Source organism: Blennius ocellaris, assembly GCF_963422515.1.
Source record: "Blennius ocellaris genome assembly, chromosome: 3".
Classification (NCBI taxonomy): Eukaryota; Metazoa; Chordata; class Actinopteri; order Blenniiformes; family Blenniidae; genus Blennius; species Blennius ocellaris.
Window position 1 is genome coordinate 4,272,434 of NC_137652.1, and position 12,683 is coordinate 4,285,116.

At 47.2% G+C, this 12,683-nt stretch overlaps 2 protein-coding genes across 2 annotated transcripts in view; both read left to right on the top strand.

Annotated features, from left to right (window-relative positions):
* Nucleotides 1-238: 238 nt before the first annotated feature.
* On the top strand, nt 239-4,766 carry LOC308149270 (suppressor of cytokine signaling 1-like; the record flags this gene model as incomplete). Its single annotated transcript, XM_080520958.1, has 3 exons — nt 239-442; nt 2,939-3,126; nt 4,442-4,766. The coding sequence occupies 3 exons, from the start codon at nt 239-241 to the stop codon at nt 4,764-4,766; spliced, it is 717 nt and encodes a 238-aa protein (XP_080377084.1).
* A 4,423-nt stretch (nt 4,767-9,189) lies between these two features.
* The window catches only part of LOC308128593 (uncharacterized protein), a gene marked incomplete at both ends in the record, with an annotated part of 38,539 nt that continues 35,045 nt past the window's right edge, over nt 9,190-12,683 (top strand). Inside the window, 1 exon segment of the mRNA XM_080494213.1 lies at nt 9,190-9,283. Coding sequence (XP_080350339.1) covers nt 9,190-9,283 — 94 coding nt within the window.

Here is a 12,683-nt window from a genome sequence, read left to right on the forward strand (position 1 = left end):
CAGCCCGTCGGTGTTTTCAGTTCCAGTCCCTCGAGGAGGCAGGCGGACCAGGGCTGCCCTCACTCTCCCGGCACTTTGGAGCCGTCATGGTGGTGAAAACATGATTCAGTTGTAAAAGACATGGATTGTCAGGGGGGGGGGGTCCGCCGGGCGACAGATGACTTCCCAGAGAGCAGCCAGTGATGGGGGGGAATGACTGGTGCGACAGGCGACCACGAAGAGGACTCTCCCGTGTAGGATGGTCAAAGACGATCTCAGCGGCGCCGTAGTGAAGAGCCCAAAACAGGAGGACAGAGTCGAGACGGCCCCGGAGGGACTCGCGGGGCGAGCGGTGAACCCGGCGCCGGCTCAGCGGGAGAGTCGGGAGCCGACGGAGACGCGGCACGATCTGCTGCCGTGGCGCAAGCTGAACCTCGACGACGGATTGGGATCCCCGGACGAGGTGACCGCTGAATGTTTTCCCCCGTTGCAAATCGGCTGCTTTGTGGCCTCGGGGTGCAGTTTGTTGAGCGGAGAACGGATGGCTTCGGGTCATGAAACGCCAGGATTGGACGGCTTTACTGACATCCGAGGTGACGATGCGACACGGTATAAAGGCTCGAGTCGAAACAAAAAAAAGTCCAAGCAAGAGCTTCAAAATGACCCCAAAAGTCTGTGTAGCATTACTGAATTTTGCTCTATTAATATATATTGACGCATTAATCATTGCTTTGTTCACCAGTTGGAAACTATTAGACCCATTTGTACTACTAATGACGATTCACTGTACGGCTGCTATAGACGACCTCTGCTGCATAAGTAGACCCTGATGAGGATAATTGCGTAAAAAGGAGTGTTTCCCTCAGAACTGTCACTAAAAAGCAATGAGGGCGCTATCATTTGGTCATATCATGCAGCTTTTCAACACTTTCACTTGTTCTCGTTGGTCCAAAAAACATTATATTCAAAGTTTATTGCCCCAAATCCAGCTTCTCCTTGATTTTCCCTCCATTAGAATATCGGATCATAGGAGCTACATTCAGAATCTGCTGTGTCTGTGTGAGCTGGACTGGCTCCGCCCACACATGTCCATCTATGGGAAGAGGAAGGAAGTACTTGGTGCCATGTGCCCTAGCACAGCTGCCTGATTGTGGGAGGAGTCAAAAGGGGAGGCGCCTACCTTGATTGTGATTGGCTAAACCCCCGATGACACTATATAGGGGTTGATTTCTGATTGGCTGCTTGGAGCAACACACTTTTTAAAACCTGAAACAAGCCAGGGAGAGAGAGGACACGCCTTCTTCACTTCTGGGGCGTCGGTCCAGATGTGGGGACGATTATTGCTGCTGGAAAACCTTTGGAAAGTGAATTTTGCATCATATGATCCCTTTAATGTTGGGGAACCCCCTTTTTAAAATATGCAAAATTTTCACACGTTATTTACCAGTGATGGTGTTTTGGCTCCATGGTGGTTCAGCGGTTAACACCCTCGTCTGACAGTAGCATCATCTCCAGTTTGCACATGAGGGTGGAGGCAGGATGTGGGATTTTCTGACTCTCTGGGCCTCGTTTAGTCCTTTAATCCGACATAAAGTTTGCTAAGCTGCATTTTCAGATGCTTTGAAACAGATTTCCAATTATCCATCCATCCATCCATCTTCTATACTGCTTAAAATCCTGCGCCGGAGCCAATCTGGGTGGGGGCAGGACACATCCTGGTCATCACAACCACACACACACACACACACACCCACACACACGCACACACACACATTCACACCGAAGGGACAATTTAGGGTCACCAAGTCAACTCGCATGCAAGTTTTCAGATGGATGATTATATCTGTAAAATCACAATTAGAATAATATTGCATTATGACATAATTTGTTTGTTAAGAAGAATAATACACATACAGATGGATGACCCACAACATACAATCTCCAGGAAGCCTTGAATCTCCAGGAGGAAAAAAAACCCCAAACAGTTCAATCAACTTTATCTAAAAGGTAAACAACTCAAATAAGTGACAAAAGGAGGTATTGACGCAACAAACTGACCTGACAGAATGAGCCCTGAGGCTCAGTGTAGCGTCTGGGTAAAACTAACGGTGTGGGGGGGGGGGGGGGAACTCAGAGAAGCCAAACCCCGGCTGATCTACGACAGACGGTACGGTCATTGTTTGGACTTGAGCGTAATAAGAATCCCGCAACTATCAGGACGAGTTCTCCCACCAGCACGGTGATGCAAAATGAAAAACATCAATAGTACAATAGAAAATCTTGTAATTTGAAAAATTAGTTCACTCCATTTAAACCAGGGGTGTCAAACTGATTTCAGTTGAGGGGCCACATCCAACCGAACCTGACCTCTGGAGGGCCGAACAAGTCCAACAGAACATGTTAAACTGCAGATATGGACAAATGCAAAGTCTTTCCTTCTTTTGATCCTTTTGTAACTGCAAGAATTTGCCCGTCTATTCTGAAATATACATATTAAAGTTAATCAGATATTATTATATTTGCAAAATATCTGTATCTGGATATCATATTTTTATTCAGGATTAAAACAATTTGTCATCATCTGGAAATTCTTTTGAGTTTACGTTTCTAAAGTATCACTTCACATAAATTGGACTCATTGTTTTATTGTGAAAGGTGTTGAGTTATGTGACCTCCACAGATGCATTAATGCATTAATGCATTAATGCAATTTGAATGTCATTTTTTTATCTAGTGTTTTTAGATCAGCCTCTGTCAGTTTTCATATTTCTACTTAAAAAAAAAAAAAAATCACATGATGGGCTGGATTAGATCCTCTGGCGGATCCGGTTCTGGGCCCCGGGCCACATGTTTGACACCCCTGATTTAAACTGTGTAAAAAAAAAAATCTGTATATAAATTAAATGATTTGTGTGATGTGTTTGAGGTCTGAACGGCGTTGCGTGGCCTTGTGTTGCAGCCACTGACCGGAGCTGAGGCCGACGGCTTGCCGACGCACCTCCGTCCATTCAAGAGCGCCGAAGAGTATCGCCTGGTGAAACGCACCTACCAGCAGCTCCAGCACGGCGGCTACTACTGGGGCCCGATGACCATGGAGGAGGCCCACGCCGTGCTCTCACGTGCGCCTCTGGGAACCTTCCTCATCAGGTAGTTCTCGTCGGCAAGAGGCTGGATTAGATTTAAGAGTCGGGTCAAGTTGAGATGGACAAACTGAATTATGAGCAGTTTATTGGCAGGATAGGAGTGTTTTTTTAAATAATGATTTTTTAAATTTTTTAAATTTTGCAAATTAAATCAAACCAAGATGAATGTGGTAATTTCCCCGTGTGATTTAGAACAGTGTTTTTCAACCTTTTGGAGCCAAGACACACTTTTTTGTTTGGAAACATCTGGAGGCACACCACCACCCACAAATTTTAAAATGTGAAACTCTGTAGCCTCTATTAACAATATAAAGTCATTCTCATTAAAGTTTTATCAACAGGAATCAAGTAAATACAGAAAAAAAGTATTTCCCAATTTCTTTTTTATTTTTATTGTGACTCACTCAGTGTGAAACCTGGACCTGATGGATGAAGAGCTGAGATCCTGGTTCACATTCTTCCTTTTCAAAAACTTCTCCATCACTGTCACTGACACAGTACTTTGATACAAGATGGTAGCAGGAGGTGGAGATTAACCACACTGGCGTCTGTCACTTTACATTTCACCGGCAAAGTTCTGTGCTGCCATCTATTGGCGAAGAGTATTTATACATGATTACTCTGCAACACACTGCTCTCACATGTGGGATCTGACTAGATCTCGCGGAAACACCAGTGTGCCGCGGCACAGTGGTTGAAAAACACTGATTTAGAAGCTTCAGTCCATATGTGCTGTAGAATCACATGTCGCTCCAGAGCCACAGGTTGCAGACAGAGGCCACGTTTACACGTACCTGGGTTTTAATTTTTTTTTACAAACACAGATATTTCTCCTTCTACGTTTACAAAAAAAATAAAAAATCTTCATTTACTCGGGACTGCGTATACACCTGGTTCAAACCTGTAGGGGGCAGTGTAACGAGAAGCGTGAAGCCATGATGGCCACGTAAATATCCGCCTGAATCTCCTTTAGATGCAGCCGGAGAGTTTATCCAGATCCCAGGGAATCGTTGTTTATGGTGAGTCGTAGCCGCATTTATGTGTAAACGACTTGGCACAGATCTTTTTTTTTTGTTAAGTTTAGTTTTTTTCAAATACCCGGGTATGTCTATACATCAACGTGGCCTAAATCGACCTCGGCTACACTGTCGACACGTCAGGGGGTCAATTATATTTCACCGCCGACCTATTTTGTACTTCCTACCTTCTTCACAACCGTTCCTCTTTGAACTGAAACACGCCGTCGTGCCAGAATCGAGTCGCCACGGGTTGACGTTGGACTTCCTGCGCTGACCGCACGCCGCCATGTTTTGTTGCAGGGACAGCGGCCAGTCGGATGTTTTCTTCACCCTGAGCTACCAAAGCGACGACGGCCCGACGAGCGTCCGCGTCCAGCTGAGGAACCTCTTCTTCAGTCTCCACGGCAGCCACAGGACCTTTACCTCGTTCTTCGCCCTCCTCACCCACTACACCGGCTCGGCCTGTAAGCTGACGGCGCCGTACCGCAGGCAGCGCCCGGAGCGCCTGAAGCAGATGTGCAGGAGGGCTTTGGTACGGACGCATGGGGCAGAAGACATGAGCGCCTTGCCCGGACTCAGCACTTCAATTAAAGACTACGTTTGTGCCTACCCCCACTGTATATAGACACACGTGGACGTCTTTCATTTAACAAAGATGTCATTTGTTTAATGACAAGTATAGGAAAAAAAAAAAATTGTATATTTATGTCTCGTCCGTGTTTTACAAGTAACATGTGTAGCTTGACGGTGTTTTTTATTTGTATTTTTTTGTACTCCATGTCAAACTGGTACATATGTATGTATGTATGTATGTATATAGATAGATAAATGTGCTTTATTTTATTGAACATCGTCCTGAAAGAAATCCAAAATGACACAAACCTGCTGCTGCTGTTTAAAGCTGCATTGATTGATTGATTTTCAAAGCAAGACAACATGTTAACCGCTTGAATAATAATGTTGAAATAGCAACAACCATTTATGGAGGATGTTGTTTTTTGAGCCACAAATTGTTTTGGGGGTTTTTGTTGTTGTTTTTTTGGGGCTCTGATTCCGGTGGAAACCAAAGCAGGCCGTGGTTGCAATTATGTTTTCAGTCCTGTGGGTTAATTATCTCCATATCTCAGTACAAAAGAGTCATTTTCTGGAAGTAATGGGTTAATTATCTCATTACTCTGGGAAGACAATTGGTTCCTGAGGTTAAGGGGCAAATGCCTTAATTTTGCAAAAGTTTGTCGTTACCAGAAATGGACGACTCACAAAATGGGAGTTGGTTGTTTTTGCCTTGCAGCTACTTGTTTTGTGTTCTGCGCTGTATTCTGCCAAGAATCGCCGCAGCGTCAGCGTAACACATGTCTCCAGAAAGTTGCAGATCCAGTCATTTGAAAGGGTATCAAAACAAAACATTTCACTTATTATTATCGGTCAAGAGGAAAATCTTGCCTGGTAATAAGACGCACTGATTTGTGAACGTCTTCATGATTTAACAAGTTGCTGCCGACTTCTACCCGCTCTCAGAAAGTCACAAGAGTGACGGTGGTTACCCAGTGTGGGATTTTCACTGTCATGTTCAGTCGTTTGATTTTTGATGTGACAATATTGATTAATGCAGTTTTAAAATCTGTTCAACCACTCATCAACAGTTGAATTAATTTTTCACACACACACACACACACACACACACACACACACACACACACACACACACACACACACACTGTCTTCACAGTAGAAGCAGAATAAACAGCTGTGTGGATCCTGTATGTCAGTGTTCCTTAATCTTGGGCTATGAGCGCCAACCGCTGGGCTGTAAAAACATAAAAAAAAAATAAAAAAATGTTTTTACCCTTGTCCAGTTCGGGCAAGATTTTCAATTCTGCCACGGAACTGCAATGGCGCTTCCCACCACTTGGGGCAGTGACACTTCATTCAGTGGTTGAACACGCTCCAATAAGCAGAAGAAAAAGAACACAGGCTTCTACTTTTGACTGAATTCATGGAGGAGTTTTTAAAACAAACAAAAAAAGGAGATGAAAGGGATTCCGTCCCCTCCTCAAAGGCGAATGTACACAAATACAACCCTGACTTTATTAAGTCTGGCTTTGTGAACGGAGGTCGCGAAGCGGAGCCGTAAGAAGAGCAGTTTTGAACTCATGGACCATTTCTTCTGAACAGGTTGAAATGCCTCGGCTAAATCAAAGTGTATATTATGTTGTGGGCTTGGTAGTGCGTTTGAGCAGCGTACGTTTCACGTTGCTTGCTAAACTTGGTTGCGTGGCGACACCAGTCTCTCCCAGACTATGTTTGACACTGTCTTTGCAGAAGACATATGGACACAGAAACTATGTTCATTTTCCCATTTTTTTTTTTTAAATTACACATCCTCCGTCATTTGTTCCATTTCCTGTTCTAAATCTGACCGGCAGTGGCCCCTTTAGCTTAAATTAGCTCCTACATCAGGGACATGTTCATGCTCAGGCTTTTCAGGTCTTCTGATTATCCACGTCACATTAACCTTAAACGTGCTGATGCTGACGTAGCTACACTGCTGTGGAACATTGATTAATAACATTTATTTGTTGAAGTTCTTTTGAACAACAACACAAAAGGATCAGTCCATTTTATTAAAGCTCATTCAATAATTAAAATGACCTTGTACTTCACATATTTTGCACTGGTATCATGCTGGTGTTTGTCAGATACATCTGCTTTAAAAGGGCGTCATCATTCTACTTACATTTTACTTACATTAAAATTGAATTGGGCGCTTGAAAATTATATGCCTTTGCTTCTAGAATTATTTGCTTACAAGAACTAGAAGTAATCCAATGTAATTAAAATCCCATCATGTGAGCAGTTGTATCCAATTAGATTGGATTGATAATTACAATTAAATCTGAGAAACCTGTGTAACTGCTTATAATCCAATCAGAGTCCATGTTAATTGGCACAAGGGAAGGCTTTTCTCTGTGATGCAGCGTCGTCACTCGATGCTTCATGTGTGGTGCTTTGAAGAAGTGGCCTTGGTAGGGAGATAGTTATTTACTCCTTTGTGGACATGCCGGAGCTCTGCTGTGAGCCCCCCATCGGGGCTGGAGCTGCACTACCGTCTCACCTTAACGCGTTCAACTAGCGCAAAAGAATGGGAACCACCGGAACATCGTTTAACCTCAACATTGTCGAGTTCCCGCTCTCTTCCAGGCGTAAAAGACAACACCCGTCCTCACGCGAGGTTAGCAGAGCCAGGAATTCCTCTCAGCAGAGCTCTGAGCATCACGTGGTCTTTGGTAAGTCGTGTTCCAGACTATTTCCAATTTTCTTTGGGTGGGGTGGACAGAATCAGTTCTCTCAAGCTTGGTAAACTCCTGAGGCAGACGGCAGCCGGTTGAGTACTGGGAACGTTGGCCGCCTGACGGCAGACCATTTCCAGCCAATGAGTGTTGTCACCAGAAACTCCTAAAAACACCTGACTGCGAGAGGAACAACATTTCGCCCATAGCCTACTCCTCAAACCTTGTCCATTTGTCACGAGGCCTATGGAAGTATCGACCCCTTTGACATGCTGGGTTTGGTCACAGTTTCTCTTCCAGCTTGGATACAGTCACATTCTGTGGTGGTTCTCAGCTCATCCAGACCAGGGGTCTGCAACCTACAGCAATTGGAAACGTCATGAAACGTTTACCATCGAGAATAGTAGCTGAAATTTTATAAAGGTTACAAATGTTTTCCAGCTCTTAAATCCTCTCTGGTGCAAAGATTAAAGTGGCTCTTTTGGTCGTAAAGGTTGCAGACCCCTGGTCTATAGTGTTGCTGGCGAGGTATGTGCCCAATGTGAAAGTCATAGTGGCTTGATTCATCTTGCCAGCATCCAGTTGACCCGGATAACATTTGAACCGAAAAAGACAAGTAAAACTGCAGTGATGTCGGTGGAACTTCCCAGTGGGTAGTGTCAGAATTGGCAAGAAGGACCTGTTGGGTTGAACGGCATCCTGTCTGCACAGGATGCAGTGGTTCGTTTGCTGGCAAAAGGCTCTTCTCCCCACTGGATGGAATACCTTTCATTGGCATCTGTGCCAGTGATGGAGACGCCTATTGCCCCCCCCCCCCCGGCCCGCACGTGGGCTGACCAATAAAGGTACAGGTGTCAGTCTTTCCTAGAGTTGTGTGAAAACATCCTGGTGTTCATCTGTCCACAAGAAGTTACTGCCTTTTTCACTCCTTTTTCACTTGTGTTTTATTACTATTATTATTGTCATTATTATTATTTTTTATCATTATTATTATTATTATTATTATTAACTGGACTGGCACAATTATTTATGTAATGCCAGAGTCTGTGAAGCTGTGTGTGTGTGTGTGTGTGTGTGTGTGTGTGTGTGTGTGTGTGTGTGTGTGAGAGAGAGAGAGAGAGAAAGAGAGAGAGAGAGGGAGAGAGTGACCGCGTGCACGCGTGTATGCGCGCGCGCGCCCCCTCGGATTAAGCGCGTGCAGGTCCAGCGGCGCGGGGGCGATAATGGTCACACGTTAAACATCAGCGACCCGCGCGTGTGATCCTGCGGATTTGGGGACTCGCGAGGGCTTCGCCGTCGCGGGCTCGAGCGACCCGCCGTGCGTGAGGGCGCTCGCGCGCCACCGTCTCCGCGCACGGGCACGCACGTCAAGACCCGGTGAAATCGTCACGCGGAGGGAATTTGTGGGAATCTGTCGCGAGCCGGAGAGCGCGAGGTCCGTTCGGTCGGTCGTCGGTCGGCTGTGGGTCGGCGGTGCCGCGTGCAGGAGGAGGAGGAGGAGGTGGTGGAGGAAGAAGAGGAGGAGGAGGAGGAGGAGGAGGAGGAGGAGAAGGCGGAGGAGGTGGAGGAGGAGAGGGGGACTTTGCGCTGGACGAACCGGAGCGCCCCAGTCCCGGGCAGCATCCATCCCCTCCGCGCCTCAAGCTCCAGCGGGAGGCCGGGAGCGGCGGCAGGATGTAGCAGCGGATTAACGGAGGAGAGAGGGGCGCTCAGAGGAAGAGAGCGGGACCGGGCGGACCGAGGCGGGACGGAGGGGACATGGGGAAGGACCAGGAGCTGCTCCAGGCCGTCAAGACCGAGGACTTGCTGACAGCCCAGCGGCTCCTACAGAGACCTCGGCCGGGGAAAGCCAGTCAGTATCCCTCCATCCTCCTGGCTCTCTCTCTCTCTCTTTCTCTCTCTCTCTCTCTATCACACACACACACACACACACACACACACACACACACACACACACACACACACACACACACACACACACACACACACACACACACACACACACACACACACACACACACACACACACACACACACACACTGTCATTACCAGGTCAGAGCAGTGTAGCTTAAATCTGATGCGATGCCATTTAGCCCAAGTGTGTGTGTGTGTGTGTGTGTGTGTGTGTGTGTGTGTGTGTGTGTGTGTGTGTGTGTGTGTGTGTGTGTGTGTGTGTGTGTGTGTGTGTGTGTGTGTGTGTGTGTGTGCTATGACGTAGACAGTGTGATAGTGATGACGTTGCACAAGTGTGAGAGCAGTCGTCAGGCTGTAATTAGAAATTAGGGACGCTTGTCACCCGGTTTACCACAATTGACCGTCTCGGTGTTTGTGTCTGCATGAATGCACAAAAAAAGTGTGTGCGTGTGTGTGTGTGTGTGCGTGTGTGTGTGTGTGTGCGTGTGTGTGAGGGGGGGTGTAAGTGCACCAAAGGTCCACACTGCTCTCGGGACAGGGGGATTATTGGTGTGTGAAGACGCCAGATGTTGGTGGTAATAATGTGATGATCGTAAGTGCACACGTGCAGACTTCGCCCGCCGCGAAACATGTGGCGCTCGTAGACGTGCACGTGCGTGCGGGTCCCTGACATGTCGTCAGCTGGGACTCGAGGTGATAATTAGATTTCAATTACAGCCTTGGAAGCTGCTCTCCTCCTCTCCCATTTCACCACGAGGTTCCTCTCCATCCCTCTCCATCCCTCTCCTTTCCTTTCCTCTCCATCCCTCTCCTCTCCTCTCCTCCCTCCTCTCCTCTCCTCTCCTCTCCTCTCCTCTCCTCCCTCCTCTCCTCTCCTCTCCTCTCCTCTCCTCTCCTCTCCTCTCCTCTCCTCTCCTCTCCTCTCCTCTCCTCTCCATCCCTCTCCTCTCCTCTCCTCTCCTCTCCATCCCTCTCCTCTCCTCTCCTCTCCTCTCCATCCCTCTCCTTTCCTCTCCTCTCCTCTCCTCTCCTCTCCTCTCATCTGGTTCCCTCCAATCCCCTCCCCTCCACTTCCCTTCTTCTCCCTCCTCCCTTCCTATTCCATCCCACTTCTTCTCACACACTTATGTCCCCTCCTCCGCCCTCCTCCACCCTTCCATGCTCCGTCCCCTCCATATCTTTGGAGTCTGTCTCCTCTTTTCTGCTCACCTCTTCTCTTTCTTATCTCCTCTGGTCTTGTCTGCTCGTCCTGTCTCCCCTGCTCACGTTCTTCCTCTCCTCTCCTCTCCTCTCCTCTCCTCTCCTCTCCTCTCCTCTCCTCTCCTCTCCTCTCCTCTCCTCTCCTCCTCTTGTTGCCTGGTTCATGTTTGTCTCTGAACATTCCAGCAGTGCCATGGAAAAGAAAAATGCGTCTCCTCAAATGCCAGAACAGATCAGCTCTGAGCGCTCAGTCCACTGCACACTGACAAAGGGGGGAGAGAGAGAGGGAGAGGGGGGGGGGGGGGGGTGTACTGAGGGTGAGAGAGATGAGGGTGAGGATGAAGGGTGCACCACTGCCAGAAAGAGTGAAATATAGGTATAGAAACAGCGGAAGTGTCAGAGGGAGGGATGAGGGCGTGTACTTGTAGGTGTGTGTGTGTGTGTGTGTGTGTGTGTGTCTGAATAATTAAACAGGAAGCCAGGTTTCTCTGCTGGAGGATTGTTGTCTTCACACACACACACACATGCACACACACACAGCAAATCACCGAGAACACACACACTCATTACAGGCCAGCGTGCGCAGACACACACTTGACACTTTGGGTGTTAGTCATGTGCCTGACTGCGTTTGTATTATTAATAGTATGCTAATGAAGTTGAGAGCAGCAGTGTGTCAGGTTGTGGTGGGGGGGTGAGGGGAGGGGGGAGTCACGATAGTGGCTGTTTGTCAAAAACGCCACAAATTGATGTGAGGGATTAAAGGGATTGAAGTTGAGGACGGGGGCCCGCGTGGCGCCACTCCACTCCGCCGCCACGTTAGCGTCCAGCAATCGTCCAGCAATCGTCGCCTCGCGTCTCCAGTTGGACGAAGAGGCAGTACAAACCTGTTGTCGAGACTCTTTGTCGCGGCGGATTGGCGGGAAGCTGCCCGCCCCGCTGGCCGGTTAGCTTTAGCATTAAAGCGTGGCGACAGCGGCTGCAGTCTGAAGGTCAACGCGTGCCGCCGACCAGCAACGTGCCCCGTCATTAATCCCAGAAATGTTGTAAGCAGTGGGGGGAAAAAAACCAACAAAAACAAAAAACGTTGAAATACAAGTATTTCCAAAATGGGAAATCTGTGCACTTGGGAAAAGAAGTGTATGTTAAAAGAAAAACAAAATGTACAAGCAGACATGAATCTGTTGAAGGAGTTGATCGTGATTAATGTAATTTTAGCGACCGTCACCCGTCAGCTAATGCGAACTGAAAGGAGCGCCGCACCTGTCTCACATCTGTTTTCACTGATTGTAATTCAGGACCTGCCAAGCTCCGACTCCCATTAGCGCCGCTGTTCCACGTCGGCCTCCCGGATGTTTATTGACTGTGTTCGTTAAAAGACGCGATCAATTGGATTTTTTTTTGGGTGTTGGTTTGTTATCAGGTTGAGCACGGGGTCGTGGAAACCTGCGTTTTATATATCAGATCGTATTTTGTGACTAAAATAGTGGAGTTTTTATCTGTAGAAGTGGTTTTGTTGTTACATGTCAAACTTGCTCATGGTGTCACTGTATTTATTCTATTCATTCATCAAGCTGTTCAAAACCCACAGAGACAGTTATTCTTAAGAAAGTGTCTTTTGTAATGTTTATTTTTTTTTACAAGCGTAGAGTTCAAGGTGGTCTTGGGTGTCAGGATGATTTCTGTATATTTTTTCTGTGTAAATTATTGACATAATCCAAACTTTAAAGGGGTCATATTATCCTGTTGTTCTGTATAGCATTACTGAATTTTCTCCATTAATATATATTGAAGCCCTGATGTGCTTTCTAGCTTTCCCATGATTTTCCCCTCCATTTGAATATTAGATCATAGGAGCTGCATTCAGAATCTGCTGTGTCTGTGTGAGCTGGACTGGCTCCGCCCACACACACGCCCATCTATGGGAAGAGGAAGGAAGTCCTGATTCACAGCTGTCACAGCTGCCTGATTGTGGGAGGAGTCAAAGGGGGAGGAGCCTACCTTGATTGTGATTGGCTAAACCCCCGATGACACTATATAGGGTTTGATTTCTGATTGGCTGGTTGGAGCAGCACACTTTTTAAAACCTGGAACAAGCCAGGGAGAGAGAGAGAGAGAGAGAGGGGACACTCTCTAC